We start from the raw sequence: 19,949 nt of genomic DNA on the forward strand, positions 1-19,949 counted from the left end.
TCACCCTCACTAATACTGCCCAGCATCCCAGAGCTCCCACAGAGCACCAGCCTGACTGTTACAGCTGAAGGCTTCAAATAGGGAATATTTGAATAGGTTTTATAAAAATTTAAGTAGAATTAATGGCTTCTCATAAAACTTTGAAGCCTCCTCTCCTAGGTCAGGCCTGTAGGAACAGCACCTGTCCAGAGCACACCAGAGCAAGAGCTGCATGGTATGGAGGCAACGTGCACATGACCTTGGACAACAGCCTGTGAGCCCGAAATGAGTCTCGCTGAACAAGGGAGTTCTCACTCTAGGCAAGAACAGTGAATGGCTGTGCATGTGGCTAGGGGCTAGCTTCCTCAGAGTGAGGCTCACCTCTGACTGGCGTGGTGACACTTGGATTTGCTTCTGACTCCTAGGACCCTGGGGCAGACTGGCTGTTGCTGCTGGCCAGCAGACCCTCTGATTAAATCTTAAACAAAACAAAACCAAAACACCACTAAGTGTGTGATCTTTAAGAAAGGCTATCCTAATCATGACTTCCACTTTTTTTCTAGTTAAAGTCTCACAGTTTCATTGTCCTTTTTGCTGTCATATTTTCATAACGTGGAGCTGGGAACTTGATCCCTGTCAGTCCTGCACATTCTTTACATAACAGCCTCAGAAGCACCAGATTTTCTAGAGATAGGGGAGGGGCCTCGAGGACACAGAAGGTGTGCGGTGGCACCCATGGAGGTCACAGCCGGCACTGGCAGTTCCAGCCCAGTTCTGGCAGGAGGCACAGTTAATCCTCTAGGTAGACAGGAGGAGAAAGTAATTCCAAGTCCTTGTGTTCTAGACAAATTGCCATATCGACTTTGCCTTCCCAGCTGAACTGAGGTTGAGAAGCTTTAAGGCTATAACTATTTTAGATGTTTGAAAAATGACCTTACACACAGAGTGGGGTGGGGGAAGAGACTTAACGATCTAAATGTTTGTTAAAAAAAAAAAAAAAAAGTAACTGCTGTGCAATCTGAGACTGAGTGAGACTGCCATTTGAAGGATACTGTGCCCCTCTCTCCCTGTCAGGGGCAGCCCCTCCCAGCCCAGGCGGTAAAGTCACACAAGCCTCCTCGTCAGTCCAGGAAGCATGTGCCACCACCAAGAGTTAAAAAATAAAGCATCACATTGTAAAAAGCAACATAGGAAAAGACATAGGAGCTGCCAAATGGGGCCCAGAAGAACATTTACAAATAATTTGTCCCTAAAAAGATAATCATGCCCACAGACGGTATGAGTGAGCTGGTTCCGATTTCACAGGAACAGAGGGCAAGGAGGGGGCCAGCACCCTCGCAGCCGGCCTTCCTCCTGCTCACCGCAGACGCTAGCTTAAAACGGTCCAGGGGCTGGAGACGTCATTTTCTGGGCTCTTCTGCACAAACCTGGAAGTAGGCTTTTCCACATATTAGTTACGACCATGGAAACAGTGAACTGAAAACAAAACCACAGCTGCATCTTGATAGCTTATCAAATAGTTCTTTAAAATCTCAATCCTGTGATTCCAAAGCAGAGCACTGTCCTCCTTCAGTTTCAGGAAACAGAAGTGAAGTCTTCCAAATAAATATTTTGCTGCTTTTAAAATACCTAACCTTTGGATGCATCTAGATTTACAGAATTGTAATTGTTGTTAAAAAAAAAAAAAAGTGCTGATTAGTTTTCAAAATTATAAAGTAGCACAGAGTCAAAAGAGTAGTAGGAAGGGAAGCCAGGCGCTTATTTCAAGGTTACCAGTTAATTAAATGGTCAGTTACTAATGCGATGTAAAGAAATGTGCACTGATTAACACTGGGTGAGCTAAAATTATCAGATCACTGAACATCATGCCCCCTTAATTTTCCAAGTCCTGATATTAGCCAGTTGTCACCAGCATTTGAGTGCTATGCAGGCTCTCAGAAGGCCTGGTTAAAACAAAGACAGACGAGGAATAGCGTTCCCGTTACCTAGGGCTCAGGCTTTCCAGCCTCTAAGGCTACTGTGGTGGATATTTGTGCAAAATCACACTGCTCCCATTTCGCCTCTGTAGTGCTGTCAACGTGAAAGGTCCTTGAGAAGCAGCGCCGCCGCTGCTGCTGAGTTCCAAGTATCAGTACATGTCCCTGTAGATCTCCTGCAGCAGGGGGTGCAGCGCGGCGTCGGACTCCGTCTTCTTGATGATCTGCACCAGCTGCGCGTGCTCCGTGACCAGCTGCCGGAGATCTGCCATTTTTTGAAGGAGTTTTGGGAAGAGAAAGATATCGTCCGGATGGTTGTTCTGCAAGTGAAGTTTGAGCACATGCACAATACCCTCCTGCATTTTTTCAATGTGTCCTACGTTTAGGAGGCCGGGGCGATCTATTCTCAAAAGAAGAGAGAGACGTTTGAGTGTGACAATCACCGACAACTGATCATCAGCGCGAGGAACCAAACATTCCTATTTCACACAGAAAAGCCGAGCTGCTTTTAGACTAGAAGATGGAAACAGATTTTTCCAAAGTCCCTAAGCAAAATAAGGACAGGAAGGACCGACAATCATTCCTAAATATTCACACTATCAGGCCACAGCAGCACCCGGTCTCCACCTGACCGTGTGGGTTTACCTGGTTACAGCCTGTCAGGGACGAAACCCAAGACATGAGGAGTAATGGTACATCCTGATAGTGATGGCAACAATTTTGCATAATATGGGAAGTGAATTTCTTATCTCTGAGTCAAAACTACACATCCGGCTTCAGTTTTTCCACCAGGTTTAAGTAGTGTGATCATGGTAGACTCACGGCATGTGGCCTGCAGCTCTGTCACAGGCACCTTCCAACTGAGTCAGGTAAAGAGAGCCAGGTAAGAAGTGCCTGGAGAGCTGAGGCAGGGAGCTGAATGGCTGGAAAGGATGCAGAGGACCCCTGAGACAGGGATGGATGGGGCAGGTGACTCCCCTGGGGCAGCTGGTACCAGACTATCTGGGACAGTCTCAGGCTATGACCCTGACTCTGGGTCCAGAGCACACTGCCCCAGACTGTACTGCACAGGGGGTGCTCCCTTTAAAGCCCCATCCATTACTGGGGCCTTTCAAGTGTTGCTAATGGTGGGGTGTTTATCTTCATTGTTGTAAAATAAATATAATTATTAAGTTTTTTAGCTGGCCCGGGCCGGGTTCAAACCCGCCACCCTTGGTGCATGTGGCTGGTGCTGCAACCACTGTGCTACGGGAGCCAAGCCATAATTATTAAGTTTTTAAACAGAGAAATTTTTTAAAAGATAATTTTAACTCCACCATAACAAATATAACATACAGCTCCCCAGCCATAACAAATATAACATATAGCTCCCCAGGCATTTTTTAAATAGGATCGATACAGGATTATAATTTCTTTTAAAAAACTGTGATTATGCTTTTGTCCAGAGTAAAGTCGTATGTGACTACTTTGCCCTTTGATACTTTATTCCAGAGTGTAAGGACTCTGTCCCTCTGACTAGTGCCCAGCCCGGCAGTAATAGGGACCTGCCAGGTAGGCCCGAGGCCAGACAGATGCAGCCAGCCTCAATTCCACAGTGGGCAAATCATGGGGGACAGTATGCCTTTGGGCAGCTGGCGGGGGCGGGGGGGAGGTAGTGACTCCCCTCAGTCTTTACCACGGCTGGGTAAAGTCAGCCGAGTTTACAGTCAGAGGATGACCTTCCTAGACCCAAGACAGGGCTATTTAAAGGCACGTGCACTGAGCCAAAAATCTGAGCTGCAGAGCCGGCCTGCACAGAGGGGCCCAGCCTTCCTCACCGGGTTCTGTCTCCCCAGCAAACTGCACCCTGCAGTGGCTGCCACTTAGCTACCCGTAGGTTTAATTAGGAAACAGCACCAGCTATTGCCAATAGTGACACCAAGTACACTAACATCGTACGGCACTTTAGAGATTATAGTCTATAATATGGATATAATACAATTATGTAATAATACTGTAAGAATATCATAACATATAGGCCATATATATTACAGGAGAGCCTCCATTATTGACCACTTCCCTGCACTGACCACCTCCTCAAGTCGGCCTAATTTTCAAAAATTAGGACATGCACCACATGTAACATATCAGTACAGCAGGCCTAGTTCCTTATGTGACCCCCTCCGTATGTACAGTCCCTTGGGTGGTCACCTTACAGAGGTTCTGCTGTATTATATTATATAATTGTAATTGTGTCTAATATGCTTATATTCTATCCAACATATTCAATATAAACATACTTGTTTATAATATTAGATATAATTATAATAGAAATGGAGTATATTTGTATGTCATAACTGAAGTATAATTATACAATATAGAAATATTTATTTATATATAATAACACTATACACTGTAATGTCATACAATATCGACATAATTACCACTCACGTCTACTCAGACGTCCCCCCACCCTGCAGTGTCCACTCTGCCTGAACAGCTCAGGCTGGTGTCGAATTTACCACTGCCAAACTCTTCAAGACAGGAGCCTGTACGCGACCCGGCTCCGGAGGATTAAATCAACCACTCACCTCCACAGCAAATTATAGCAGCCACAAAAAGAGAAATGTCACTGTCATCCAGTTCCAGCGCATTGAACTTCATGGCGAAGTCAAACTTAGGCTCCATGATGTCACAGAATGGCTTTCTTAGGCTTTTTAAGAACTCCCGAGTTATAAAACCATTTCCATATGCTACTAGCATCCCGTCTTTGTTCATCACAGAAGACAGCATCGCAAATATAGCCTCATAAACTCCGTATTTCAGCAACGTCACTTGGTCGTTCAGGTCCAAGTTCGCGAAGCCTGGGATGGCCTTGGCAAACTCTGTGAGCTCCGTGACAGTCTCCACTGACGTGCACTGGCAGCAGTGGAAGATACGCACCTCTGCCTCCTTGTTCTGGATGCCATTGGCCACCAGCTTGGCCACCAGCGTCTTCTCGGCCATACAAAGCGTCTCCATATCATGTATAACAAAAGGCTGCAAAGAAGATCGCTGAACTAAGTCAAGTGGTCTGTGACAAGCTCTGCTTTCAATCCCCAATGAACGAACAAGTCCCTGCTGTATCCAAACCATCACCCTGGTGCTATGGAGAATTCAAAATGTGCACGAGGCACAGGCCGCCTCCTCAGACAACTTTAAAACCACAATGGTCGGGGAAAGTGAGACATTCATGGAAAACAAACAACATAGACCAGTGAGGTAACATCACCTGACACTGGGTGGTGATTTCATTGCTAAGAAAGTGATGTATTGATTTTGGCAAGAAAGCTAACAAGAAGAGTATTAGCAAAGTACCTTTGATCTTTATAATAGTCACTGAACTCCTAAATACTATTTTGAGAGCCTCAGTTGCAATAATTCTTAATTTTACCAATTTATAAACTTTAGTGGTAAGCTTCATTACTGAACGCCGTGGAACATGTAAACATATACAACTCAGAAAGTTGTAGGTAAAATACATTGTAGACATGAGCAAACGAGCACTGTTAAACCTTCAGGGATCAAGTGGAGAAGGCGTGGAGTGCCCGGTTTTCTCTGTGTGTGGGACTCCACCATCCTCACCCAGCACTCTGGCTTCCAGAACAAGTGCCAAGGCCCCAAGGCAGCTCCCCACAGGCTGTGGGGCCATTCACGTCTGAACCTGAGGGTCCTGCCATTTTCTTTTCTTTTTTTTTTTTAGACAGTGCCTCAAGCTTTCCCCCTGGATAGAGTGCCGTGGCATAGCTCACAGCAACCTCCAACTCCTGGGCTCAAGCGAGTCTCTTGCCTCCGCCTCCCAAGTTGCTGGGACCACAGGCACCCGCCACAACGCCTGGCTATTTTTTTTTTCGGTTGCAGCCATCATTGTTGTTTGGCGGCCAGGGCTGGATTTGAATCCACCACCTTAGGTGTACGTGGCTGGCCCCTTAGCCACTTGAGTCACAGGCGCCAAGCCTGTCCTGCCATTTTCTAAAGGGCTTGTTATGGAAGAAGAGATGACTGGCCACATTATTTGAAGCCAACAGGCTTAGAAGGGATTATACGTCTGGTGGGGCTGAGGAGAACGGGGACAAATCCCAGTTGGCTGAAATGGCATCTGTGTGCAGAGCAGAAAATGACAGCCTCTGGGGTGTCTCTAGTTTATAGCGTGGTCTACAGTGAACACAGGGCAACAGAGCAGTGGTGAAGCCACTATTTCCAAGCCTCCGGAACACCGACGCAGAGCGCAGGTGCACCTGCCAGTGGGCAGAACCCACCACTACTGATGGTCCTGCACCCACGGCACCAAGTGTCTCCTGCATTCTGGGCATACAAGCATCTCCAGGATCACAGTGTAGAACCCTCTTCCGGGCACCTGTGGCCTGGCCAGGTAGAGAGAATTAGCAATCAGACAGGCTGTCTTTGAAATATGTTCACAGAATTAGAATTTGCAACATAGTGTTGGATTATAAATCCGCAACAGAGAAAAGGGGATTTTATTTTTTAGAGACAAAGTCTTGCTCTGTCACCCAGGCTGAAGTGCAGTGGCATGATCATAGCTCAGTGCAGCCTCAAACTCCTGGGCTCAAGCCATCCTGAGTTCCTCCACTCCTGAGTACCTGGGACAATAGGTGCCTACCACCACAGCTCGCTAATTTAAAATTTTTTTTTGTAGAGACTGGATCTTGCTATGTTGCCCAGGCTGGTCTTGAACTATTAGCTTCAAACAATCTTCCCACCATGGCCTCCCAAAATTCTGAGAGTATAGGCATGAGCCACCAAATCTAGCCCAAGATATTTTAAAAATTACTCATGAGTAACTAAAAGCACTCTCAGTATGAAATTCAAAGCCTATTTTCAAAATATCTTGTCTGATTAAGAAAGGCTAAAAGAGTCTCTCTCCAAAGATCTTAAAAACAGACAAGAATACCACGGTTATGGAAAAGTTTGGGGTAGTTCTTGACAGAAACTTTAAATTCAGATTTAAAGAATTAACTTTTATCAGATGTACTCAATAAATATTTTTAAAGGGTAGATGGCAGTATTCCCCCTACTCCAGAAAATATACTATCATGCCATCTTTACTTTATTCAAATCACTGGGTTTTTCTAAAGTACATTCAGCAGAAATAAATGTGCTAAATAATTTTTTTTCCTTTTTTTGAGACAGAGTGTCACTATGTCACCTTCAGTAGAGTGCAGTGGCGTCACAGCTCACAGCAACCTCAAACTCTTGGGCTTAAGTGATTCTCTTGCCTCAGCCTCCCAAGTAGTTGGGACTACATGCACCCGTCACTATGCCTGGCTACTTTTTTGTTGCAGTTGTCATTGTTGTTTAGCTGGCCTGGGCCAGTTTTGAACCTGCCAGCCTCAGTACATGTGGCTGGTGCTGGAACCCCTGTGCTACAGGTGCTGACCCAATAAATTTTTCTTTTTAATAAAAAGAGTTCTTGGGTAGTGCCTATGGCTCAAGGAGTAGGGCACTGGCCCCATATGCCAGAGGTGGTGGGTTCAAAAACCCCATCCCAGCCAAAAACTGGAAAAAAAAAATTGGGGAAATACTGAGTTAAGTGAAGCTGGGACCTCCTAGAGGCTTTAACATAAATGTGTTCTGGGAGGCCCGACTGGGTGGTGGTTCCCACAGTGTTCCAACCACTGAGTGCTTGGTATCACTTATTATCTAGTGGAGCACTGCTCAGGACTAGTGTAGGTCTGGCTATATAATCTGCAGAGCCAGAGAAAATTGAAAATGTGGGTCCCTTGTTAAAAGATCAAAATTATTAAGGCCAGGCACAGTGGCTCACACCTGTAATCCTAGCATTCTGGGAGGCTAAGGCAAGAGGATTACCTGAACTCAGGAGTTTGAGACCAGCTCAAGCAAGAGTGAGACCCCGTCCCTACTAAAAATATAAAAACTAGCCAGGTGTCAGTGTGGTGGGATTGCGGACTGTAGTCCAGCTACTCAAGAGGCTGAGGCAGGAGGATCACTTGAGTCCAAGAATTTGAGGTTGCTGTGAGCTAAGCTGACATCACGGCACTCTACACCAGGGTGACAGAGTGAGACTCTGTCTCCCAAAAAAAGAAAAAGATAATTATTAAGAGTTTCAAGATGGCAACAGCAGCACATTAACCCCAAGTGTAGGGCCTTCTAAACACGAAGGCTGTAAGATAGCTCACACGTCCATGAAGCCGGCCCCGGACTAGCTGATGGGGAATGTACTCTCATAAATGAGGACTTACATGGTAACAAATATTTCATTTCATTTTTATGAAATTGTTACTTGGCTCTTATAAAGCTGACCCCATTTAATAGGCAAAATTTAAAACCATTTTAATACAAAGCAAGTGTTAACATTAAGAAACGGATGTTTATTAAAGGTAACGAGAATCTGTGTTATAAAACACCCTTGAAAATTTGCCAAACTTGATTGATAAGCATTCTTGGTGAGACTATTTCAGAAATTCTGTGCAGCTTATATTTAACTTTGGAATGTGCCTTTTATACTCAAGTTTGAATATGAATATATCTGATAATATAACTTGTGTTCATCTCAAATACATTAAGTCAAGGATGCTATAAAGATGTTAAACACCACAAGGCAGAAAGCTGCCTAGTTGTCCCCAAATCACTCCAGCCAAGACCCAAACGTTCCCCTCGCTACACACTGCTGTCCTTGACACAGCTTGCTGTGTTCTGCGGTGTTAAATGATACTAATTCCTCTAAGTTAGCAGCCATCATCTTTTAGGAAAAGTTAAATAAGAATCATTGATAGAACTTCTCTGGATAAAATTATTTAATAAGCACTTGGTTGAGTTTTACTACTTATTTCTAGAAACAGCATAAAATATAAGGCACATGTTTCAATGTAAAGACACTTAAGCACTAATAGTAGATATAATATTTAACCACACGCAGTAAGCAAAACCCCAAGACAAAGCACAAGATAACACCCACCAACAGGGGCAATTCTACCCCAGCATGGTGCCCGGAAGCACACCCTTATTTCAAAGATTCTGAAATGTTGAGGTGATGCTGGATTTCTTTTGGAACTGATCTCAAAACACTGTGCTCAGCTGCGTGTCAGAGATTACTGTCCTTGCTTCATGTCTTCTTTCTAACAGGACATTTTACTCTGTTTAATCTCAACTTGCATAGCAGGGTGGTTACAATGGATTCATGATTTTGTCTAAAATTCCATTGTTTTCTCAGAAGGTAAAGATTTTCCATAACCAGAGATAGTCCAAGACTCTAAAGAATTTTTAGAAGGCAGAGGTAACTTGTAAAGCCAAACACAGCTGAGCCTGTGTGACAGCGAGCACGTGTGTGAGGACATGTGTGCACACGTATGTGCACAGAGTATGCGTGTGGGCTGGGAGCCAAGCCCTCGGGTACAGGGAAACAAATGTCCCAGAAAGGCTCTGCCTTCACCAGAGCTCCTCAGCCCGTTTCCACGTTGCTTCTTCAAAATCTTCTCATGATATTCTCAAGCCCTGATAGATCGTATTAACTTCTGAAGATGCTGGTGAAAAGCACCCCTTTTGGAAGCTCTGCTCAGAGGGGACTGCTGTCCCCACTGCCTCTCAGCTCTGATTCTGTCCCTGTGAAATCCAGAGGCAGCGGACTCCCCAAGGGTGCTCTGGCCCCATCACTGAGGGCCCTGACCACTTTCTTGCCCACAGTCCTGAAATTTCAGGGGCTCACACCAGTCCTAGTGTCCAGACAGAAACACTTTTCCACCCACCTTTCCCCAAAGCAAGGTGCCCACGTGGCTCCCTGCAGCACCTCCCCCGTCACCACTGCAGTGTCTGCCCTCCAGGTCCCCCAGTGCCCTGACTGGCTTGAGGTCAGCGGGGGCTTTGCTTCATCTGACTGTAAGGCCATCAGGTGGTCTTCACAGAACAAAGACATGACCACTACAGAGATCAATGGAACCCAACCCCAGCAAACCAGAGGGACTGCTTTAAAATTAAAACCTGTCTAGATTTTTCCACATCAAGGCTTTGAACACCTGAGGGCCCAGTTCTGGTCAGAGCCAAGGGCTGGCACCTGCTGCCACCCTGGCAGCCCCTGCAGGGTGGAGGCGGCCTGTCCCCCAGGCCTGCAGCTCGAGTTCACCACCTTGCACAATTGTGCTGTTCACTGGCAAATTCATCGTCCCTCCTCCCACCCCCAAACAGCAACAAAGGCAGGTGGGGGCCCCGGGGCTGGCCACCTTCCTGAAGCTATGGTAAGGGCTGAGAGCACCCAGGCTGGCCCTGATATAAGGAGACTCGAGAAGAGTGCCTGGGTACAGTCAAGGCAAGCATGTCTGGGCTAATGCCCAGTCTCAACAGCTGTCCCACCAACAGAAGGCACTGCTTTCAAAACTCTGGAAGGAATACACACAGACCATGGTCAGCCAACAACAACGGCAGCCACAAAACCAGAGCTCTGAGGGGAGATTCGGGCAGTGTGGCTGGTGGTGGGTGTCCCTGAGTGGTGGGCTGCCCTGTACTGGAAGCAGCAAGCCCCAGAAGGCCAGCAGTCTGGTGTGGGGAGGAGAGGGAGCCTCTAACATTCTGTGTGCAGGACATGGTGAAGATGTGATCCTGGCTTACAGCATATGGTCTACAGCAGGGGTCCTCAAACTTTTTCAACAGGGGGCCAGGTCACGGTCCCTCAGACCACTGGAGGGCCGGACTGTGAGACCCGGGACGAGTCAGCTGCTAAACAGGACAGGCAGTGGGGGCAAAAGCACCCAGCGGGCCGGATAAACGTCCTAGGCAGGCTGCATGTGGCCCACGGGCCGTAGTTTGAAGACACCTGGTCTACAGTAACCAGTGAAAACTGGTGCCCACAGTGCCCTGGCCGGGAGGTGCATGAGCAGGAGCAGATATCTGACTCTTAGCAGTGCCCCGAATCCTGTCTTCCCACCAAAAACAGAATTATAAACCCCAATCCTAAACTATTAATCTATTATTTATTTTCTTAAGACCAAAATACAAACAGATTCCTGCCCATGAGTAACTGTGTGACAAGTCCTCACCGTCCTGACTTCCTCACTCTGGCCAAGGGAGCCTTGGGGGTCTCTGTGGGGAGACACAGAAGGGCATTCTACAGGAATCAAGTTCACACTGAACAGAGGTCTTTCATTAAGAGCAAAGATGACTTTTAAGTTTGCTTTAAATGCTTAAAATCCAAGGTAGAAATAATAAGATCAGGAACAAAAGTTTTTGTTCCCCTCATTTGGGGCTACACTAATCATTTCCAGGGCAGAAATGCAAAGTGAAAAGGTAAGCCTTTATCATGGGGAAAGGGTCCCCCTGGTACGAACCTCTGGGGGCGCCTGGCATGGGTGCCTGCTGGAACCTTCTAAAATATCTCTGCCTCTTTAACTGGAGAATTCACGGAAGAATTAAAAGACTCAGTAAGAGTGGTTTGGTTTGTTCATGAAAGTAAGCAGCTTGTGAAATACTTTATTTTCCTATGACTAAAAATTCCAGCTAGTAATTCCCAATAAGAATTGCTCCAAGCTATTCATTACTACAGATTAAACCTGTTTTGCCACACTCACAGGGAAAAGGCAAAATATCTTTATTCCCCAACCTAGGGCTGTCCCCTCTTGGAAGGTAACTCTGAGATTTATTCTGTAACAGAGCGAAAGACTACGGGGGTGTGGACAAGTGCCCACACGGGGCAAACTCTGTTGCCTCTGAAGAGGTCCAGAACTTGCCAAAAGACAATGAAGTTTCTGTAAACAGGTGACCCTTTCAAAGCTCCAATGTGTCACTGCCTTCTCTCTGAAGAACAAGGCAGGTGTGTGGGTGAGCAGACCGGAAGGTCCATGTGCAGGGCCCAGTCTGCGGAGCCAGAGCACATCCTGAAGGGGTGTGAATGGTTTTGTTTTCTGGCCTTAAAATAGGGATTTAATAAGAACATAACACTTAAGAAACGACCCTAGTACTTGGTAAGGTATTAACTAGGGGCTTTTTTCCCCTTTTGGTGTATTAAGTATGTAGCCATCATAATAATTCTCTTGCTAAGAGCGTTGAGGTAGATCCAAGCAAGAAGATAGGAATTGCTGTTCAGCCACATTTTAGTCTCAGAATGAACTGTCTACTGTCTCTTGCTGGACCTTGGGATCAATATTATTTTCTCTGCATTAGACATGTTTCCTCAATTATTCTCGATTCTAGTTGGCACATTGCCAAGAGAACACTTCAGACAAGACTAAATGGCAGGAGGGACACCTACTGGGTTGTTGTTGGCCTTCCCCGCGAGGATGACTCGGGCTTTGACCTTGTTCATGTTGAAGTTCTTCAAGTAGGCCTCGTAAATCCTCTTGGCAAGAGACTTGAGGTCTGCGGTTTCAGAGTCGTCTATGTCATGCTCATAGGTAAGAATTTCTGCTTTCAGCTTTGCTTTTTCAGATCTTGGCATCCGTCCAAAACGAATTGCTAGGATTTGCGGGGAGACAGAGAAGAAGGGGAAATAAACAGAAATGAGCAGAAAGGCTGTAACGTGGGGCTGTTGTAACGTGGAGCTATGAGGGACTCGCAAGAGCCGGCTGGACAGGTCCCACCCGGAATTAAACCAGGAGAGAAAATGCACAGGCAAGTCATAATCCCTTTCCTATTATTCTAATATGAAGAGATGAAAATAAAACTAAAAAAAAAAAAGAAAACTCAAACCCCATAACTTCCAGATTTTTTAAATAGGCTATAATAAAGGTGGCTCACATGTGTAATCCCAGCACTCTTGGAGGCCGAGGCAGAAAGATTGCTTGAGCTCAGGAATTCGAGAGCAACCTGAGCAAGAGCCAGACCCCCATCGATAAAAATAGCCAGGTGTGTGTTAGGCACTTGTAGTCCCAGCTACTCAGGAGGCTGAGGCAAGGGGATTGCTTGAGCCCAAGAGTTTAAGGTTACTGTGAGCTGTGACACCATGGCACTCTACCGAGGGTGACAAAGTAAGACTCTGTCTAAAAAAAGACTACAATAAAAGGTGACACCACTACTCATCTCACCAGAAGGAAAGCTTACTATCAACCTCCTAGAGCAGGGCTATGACAGTGAGCTTTAGAATCACTTTATATGTAATACCGTGTCCTTTATCCAGAAGGCAGAGGTGCAACCCTTATGAACTACTTATTTTAAATACACCTTCATGTCATAATTAGCATGTTCTAAAATTAGAGTTTGGTTGAATAAAAAGAAATTCACATTAAGATGTTTGAAATGGGACATGCTTCCTACGGATGAGATGAACACTCTGTCATCCTGGTGATTTCGCGCTGGATTTTACATCTTATAGCAAAGTCCTCCCGTTGGAAGTTTCTAGCTGTAAGTCCAGGTGCTCTGCTGAATCTTGGCTATTTGAAAGTTTTACTCTCTTGGGCTATTCTGATCACAAAGTGGTCTGGACAGTCAATGTTGGAGCACGTTCATGCCACATGCAGCCCTCTCCGAGGAAGGAGAACTGAGGAATCATCGGGGATAAGTGCTGCACCACCTTACCTACCATTGTGTGACATCCCGACAGAAAGGCACTTGTGGAAGCGACAATACTGGCACTTATTTCGATTCTTTTTCTGAATCTTGCAGCTACGGTCACATTTGTCATATACCAGCTTCAGTCGAACCGTTCGCCGAAAGAAACCCTGTGAGATTAACACGCCGTTGATTAGAGAACGTGGCCCCGAGTAAATCAGTGCGGTTGCTCCATCTGCCTTCCTTGCTGTTCATTTATCGTCTCTTTTTAAAGAAACTAAATTTAGAGAAACAATTCTTCTGAAAAATCTGATATAATTAGGACAGAGAATTTTTCATTTTCTTTAAAAAAAAATTTCAGAATATTATGGGGGTACAAACATTTTGGTTACATGAATTGTTTTGTGCAGTCTGAGTCAAAGTTGAAAGTGTGCCCTTCACCCAGATAGAATGCCTTATCCCCATGAGGCGAAAATTTTACATTTCATTACATTTAAAATGAAAATAATAAAATGAGGCAAAATTCAAAGTAATTTTAAAATGTCCTTATCTGTTACATTCCAGGAAAGCCCACGGCACTTTCCACAAGCGAGAACATGCTTCAGGTGTGTGTGAGCAATGAGAGGGGATTTCTGATTCCAATCAAACATTAGATGATTAGATCTCCCTATGTCATGTACATTAAGTCCAGGCTCGAGCATGGGAATAAAACCCTTAGAGGAGGTAGGGGATCCTTCTCATCACCCTCCCAGCTACGCAGAAGGGCTGATGGTCCTGAGGGCAGCATGCCAGACAATGGGCTTGTCTTCACGCACTCCCAGCCCAGCACCATATTCATATAGGGACCTGGCTGAGCTGGCATGAGGATGAGGACACGTCCTCAGGGTACACATGGCTTGGGGAGAGGCTCCCACCCGGCAGGAAGGAACTGCCTGGAGCCAGCACCAGTTCCAGCCCACCATTGGGTACTGGGGTACTGTGAGCAAGACATTCTGTCTCTGAGGGCCAGTTCCCTCCCTGCTACATGACAACACCTGCTCTACCTGGCCTTTGGTGAGGGCCAAGAGCTACAAGGGTAAACCCTGTCTACCTTGTATTCAAATGAAAGGCTCACTCTTTTTTTTTTAATGCAAGAAAATATATTTGATTTGGGGCAATGACAAAGCATTGGGCATTCTTAACAGGTCTTCCCTTTCACAGGAAAAGTAAGTTTGGTTTCAGACACAGTGATTTTGTGTGATCTTTACATCTCCAAATAAAACTGATTAACAGCCATAAACAAGTAGTGACCTAGACATGCAGACTGAATCTTCAAAAATAAATGAGGAGTCTTAAGACATCCCCACGCAATGCTAAATAAAATTAAGAATAATTTTAAACATTCACAGATATTCAAAGGTTGTTCTTCCCTTGAGCCTGATTTGTAGACCCACTGGTTTAATCACATTACACATTAAGGTATGTAATATATAAATGTAATTCCAGCAAAATATCAAAGCTCTTTTTATTAAACTCCTTCCAAATAATTGCCAGAATGAAAAAATATCCTATACACTTCAACTTAAAACTCTAAATCTAGGAATTGTGTTCAGATTAAATTAGCTATAGGATATCAATACTGATCAGAATATTGAATGCTTTGTAATTGAATTAATGTTAAATTAATTTTTACACATGACATTTTCCCCTAAAGTCAATTTTACATAAATATGTGTATGCAATGAAAAGGTACATTTAATATTTTTTCCATCAAAAGGCTCACTCTTAATGTGGCTTATTTTCTTTTAAAGATTGCATTTCTCTAAGTTATTTACAAAGTTCAGCAGAACAGTCTCTCCTAGACTCTCTGAAGAGAGGAACTGATTGGACACTCAATTTAGTTTCTTATCTGGGTCTTCTGCAGCTCTCTCTTAGTAATGACAGACATTTGCATGTAAGATAAATGTGGCCACACATAGTCGCTGGTGGGGCCACCTTGCCCTGCCCCAGGTCCCCTACCTTGCAGCCTTCACACGCGTGAACACCATAATGGTAGCCCGAGGCTTTGTCCCCACAGATTCTACATTCAATGTTCAATGCTCCGCTGGGAGACTCGTCTGTGCTACCAGGAACCACAGGGTAGGTAACCGAGGAAGGACTGGAAGCTGGTGAAAGGGTATCTAGGGAAAAAAGAGGGAAGACTGATGGATATTCAAGGTGTCGCTATCCTGTGTCTAAATCAGGTCTACGAGGGTGCAGCTGAGCATGTGAGGAACAGCTGGTGTGCAGGGCACGCGTCCTGAGCCGACCCTGTCTCTGGGCCACACCTGTGCTCTGGTGACCATCAACCACCATCACGCTGGCTTCCCCAGAGCTTGCACACTCTGACTAGCTCCCGCTGAGCTGACCCTGGGCCCCCAGTACACACCTAGGCTGTCTCTCAATCTCCCACACTCAGTCTGTGCTACAAAGAACTCAAAAGATCTGAAAAGACACTTCAGGAAAGATGATACGTAGATGTCAAGTAAGCATATGAAGCGATGCTTGACACCACTCACTAGGGCGTGGCGGGTTATAGCAACAACCAGATGCTATCGCACAGCTACCAAAATGACTAAAATTAAAAAAACACACCACGTTTGATGAGGACGTGGATTCCTGGTGGGACGTGTGGCAGTTTCTGACAAAGTCAAACAGTTTCACTAGTCGATAAGATTGCACTCCCAGGTATGTATCTAACTGATTTGAAAACTTATGTCCACACAAAAACCCACACACAGATGTCCACAGCAGCTTCACTCTTAATTGCCTCACCTTGGAAGTGACCAAGACGTCCTTCAATAGGTGAGTGGATAAACTGCGGTGCGTGCGGACAAGGGAGCGTCACTCGGGGTGAAATGAAATAGGTAGCAAGTCACAGGAAGATATGTGGCAACTCTTAAATGTCTATCGTTAAGTAAAAGATGACAGGCTGAAAGTCTTCACGCTGTACAATTTCAGACACGCGGCATTCCCACGACAGTGTGAGGGTGGGTACATGGCACTGTGACCCTGGCAAAGCCCACAGAACTGTACAGCTCAGGGCAAAAATAAAATAATTGTAGATTTGTCCACTACTCCTTTCAGCACGACCAATTTTTATTTCATATATATGTGTGTGTATATACAAATATATATGTATATATATACACACACACACATTATATATATATATATATATATATATGTATGTATTTTCTTTTTTTTAATTGAGACAGAATATCAGTTTTTCATCCTCGGTGGAGTGGTCCATCCTCAGTGGACCAAAGCTCACAGCAACCTCAAACTCTTGGGCTCACGAGATCCCCTTGCCTCAGGCTTCCAAGGAGCTGGAAATGCAGGCGCCCCTCACGACACTGGGCTATTTTTTGAGACAGGATGAGCTCAGGCAATCCACCTGCCTCAGCCCCCCAGAGTGTTAGGATCACAGGCATGAGCCACCATGTCCGGGGCCTCTTTATTTCATATATTTTGAAACTCCATTATTACATGTGTAAAATTTAGGAATGTATGTCCTCTTAATGAGTTGACCCTCTTCTTATTTTGAAATGACCTTTTCTATCCCCTCTGTTTAGCCATCTGTACCTGTATTAAGCTGAACGTGAGCCATTCCGTGAGACATCACATGACGTCTCCAGTGCTCGTCTATGACAGTAAGGACCCTTAACTAACCTCCTTCCCTCGTTTGCCTGTAAACTCCCATTCCAACAGTTGTGAACTGGGCTCCACCAGCCACTAGGCACTCAGTCAGCTGCTCATCTCCAGCACACCAGTGTGACAGTGTCAGACTTGTCAACCCACGCCCCTGCGGGAAGCGACTTTACCAACTAGAGCACAGTTCAGATCTTACACACTCGCTCATTTCCAGAGTTGCTTAGGACGGCACCTCTTCCCCCACTTCCTCAGGGCTGTGGTGTCATGTATTTGTAACACAGGTAGATGACTTTTTCACTTTCTGCACTCCATCCCCCAGCCTCCTAAATTACTTTTATGGTGTTCGCACAACAAAGGAATCACCTAAAGACACATTTCCCAGAACTTGTCCCTGTTAATAAGGGACACATGACTATAATACCCCATATCCACCACCCATATTTATAACACTTTAAAAATACAACCTAGAGGCTGGGCATGGTGGCTCATGCCTCCAATCCTAGCACATCCGAGGCAGATGGATCACCTGAGCTCAGGAGTTCAAGACCAGCCTGAGCAAAAATGAGACCCTGGCTCTACTAGTAATAGAAAAACTAGCCAGGCATTGTGGCTGGCACCTGTAGTCTCGGCTACTCTGGAGGCTGAGGCAGGAGAATTGCCTGGGCCCAAGAGTTTGAGGTTGCTATGAGCTATGATGCCATGACACTCTACCCAGAGTGATTGAGACTCTCTCTAAAAAAATAAAATAAAATAAAAACACAAATCTAAAAAGAATTAAGAGTCCCCGTGAGGCCTCCTCCCCATCCCCACCTCCCTCTTTCAGGAGACGACTTTGCAGTATGTGTCCATGCCCACCAATGATGTATCGTTCTGTGTTCAATTTTGCATTAATTGGCTGGGGTGTGGTGACTCACACCTGTAATCCTAGCCCTCTTGGAGGTGGAGGAGATGGACTGCCCTGAACTCACAGGTTTGAGACCAGCCTGAGCAAGAGTGAGACTCTGTCTCTAAAAATAGCCGGGCATTGTGCAGGCATCTATAGTCCCAGCTACTCAGGAGGCGGAGGCAAGACAATCACCTAAGCCCAGGACTTGGAGGTTGCTGTGAGCTGTGTGACACCACGGCACTCTACCAAGGGTGATAAAGTGAGACTGTCTCTATCAAAAAAAAAAAAAAAGTTCAAAAATCAAGTTATCTAGGAAACAGTACACTTACCTGTGATAACAGAGCCATCTGATCCTGGACCACTTCCTAAATGCTGGTATTCTGTGAAACTAAAGCTTCCAGAACTGTCCTCACCGATGGATTGAGAGATCTCTTGAATGTTTCCCATTTCCTGTAGGAATTCCTCAGATAATGGGCTTTCCAGATCATCGGCCTCCAGCGGGGAGAGGGGACAGATCGGGCTTTCTGTGTCCACCATCTTGACCAGATGGCACTGGTCATACAGCTGAGCTCCGAGCCGCTGGAAGGAAAGAGAAGCAATGGGTAAAACTGAGAGGTAAGAACATCATTTATCACTGAGGCAGACCTGAACTCATGACCTGAACAGTCACACCGCTGAGCGTCTTTTCCAGGCTTGAGTCTTAATAAGCACGTTGAGCAAATGGAAAGTCTTTAAGTAAAGAAGCGTTTACGGAGCCAAAGCTTGTCATCCCTTAGCCACGATGGCACACACGTGTGAGCTCAACCCATCGTATTTGAGGTGTTGGATGAAAACAGAGCCCCAGCTCTCCTGGGGGGGGGGGTTACACAAACAAACATGTGTCGGATGCTGCTGGTGACAAGGTGGCCCAGGTAAGAGTGGACGGGGAGGCCTTGTTGCTTAGGGGCAGGAGAGGCCTCAGGAAATGAGGAAGCAAGCAGTGTAGACATCTTGGGGGAGAACGTTCCAGCAAAGAGCTGCGTGCAAAGGCTCCAGGACTGAGACATGCCGGAACATTCTAGAACAGCATGGAGGCTGGTGTGGCTCAGGCTGAGGAGCATGGGGAGCAGCTGCCAGCTTTCGGGGAACGGCATCTTGTTTGTTTTCATCTTGTTTGTTTTCCTTGTACCCAAGGAGGCAGCTCATGTAGGCAGCCCTCGAAAATGACAGTATAGTAACACTTTGTGGAGGTAAAAAAAAATCTTAGTCGGGGAGTCCTAGACAATGTCAGGCTATTTCAACTAACAAACAAAAGAGTATATTCCATACAAGTATGAGGACAAAACAGTGGTCCTTCCCATGTTCATCGGTACTGTGACCTTCCACAAACATCTGGAACCATTTCCTGTGACCTCCAAACCTAAGCCCAGTCTCCTCCGCACACCACTTGGGCCCTTCAGAGAGTGTCCCTGCCTGATCATGCACTTGTCACCACCCTGATTCCCCCTGGAAATCATCCACACTGACTCTGGGGCCACCTGATCCACCCTCCCCAGCACTGTCTTCTTGAGGCTGACAGGGTGACCGTTAGCTTCTAGAACTGTCTTCCCACCCGAAGATGGTCACAGCGATGGCCACTGCACTATGGCCCAGGGAAGGCAGCAGGAGGTGTGTCCTGCACCTGTCTCCCATTGTGACCACAGAACACCAGGCTCCCTGGAGGGAGCCAAGAATACTTTCCCAGCCATTTTCTGTCCATTAATGCAGCTGTGTAAAAGTGTTTTCACATTTCAGGTTTGCTTGGTGTAGACAACAGCTTTAAGTGCAAAGAGGAAGGGAAGTCTTGGTTTCCTCTAGAAATGAAACACACGGAAATGTCATACATCTTTGTGAAAAGCTTATCTCATGCTTGGAATTATGATAAATTATGGTAGCTGACAACAACACAGAGAAAAATAAAAAGGAATTATTTTTCAACCTCTCATAGG

General features: G+C 45.7%; 1 protein-coding gene across 8 annotated transcripts in view; it reads right to left on the bottom strand.

Annotated features, from left to right (window-relative positions):
- Positions 1-2,034: 2,034 nt before the first annotated feature.
- PPARA (peroxisome proliferator activated receptor alpha) overlaps positions 2,035-19,949 on the bottom strand; it is a 43,490-nt gene continuing 25,575 nt past the window's right edge. For all 8 annotated transcript variants that reach the window (XM_023509258.1, XM_012801234.2, XM_012801233.2 and 5 more), the window contains 6 exons: positions 18,312-18,561; positions 15,423-15,583; positions 13,456-13,594; positions 12,190-12,392; positions 4,526-4,973; positions 2,035-2,355 (listed from right to left, as the gene is read on the bottom strand). In XM_023509258.1, coding sequence (XP_023365026.1) covers positions 2,108-2,355; positions 4,526-4,973; positions 12,190-12,392; positions 13,456-13,594; positions 15,423-15,583; positions 18,312-18,519 — 1,407 coding nt within the window. In that variant the 5' untranslated portion in view covers positions 18,520-18,561 and the 3' untranslated portion in view covers positions 2,035-2,107. The remainder of the gene's footprint in view (positions 2,356-4,525; positions 4,974-12,189; positions 12,393-13,455; positions 13,595-15,422; positions 15,584-18,311; positions 18,562-19,949) is intronic.

Source organism: Otolemur garnettii, unplaced genomic scaffold (genome assembly GCF_000181295.1).
Source record: "Otolemur garnettii isolate 467f Iridium unplaced genomic scaffold, OtoGar3 scaffold00007, whole genome shotgun sequence".
Lineage (NCBI taxonomy): Eukaryota > Metazoa > Chordata > Mammalia > Primates > Galagidae > Otolemur > Otolemur garnettii.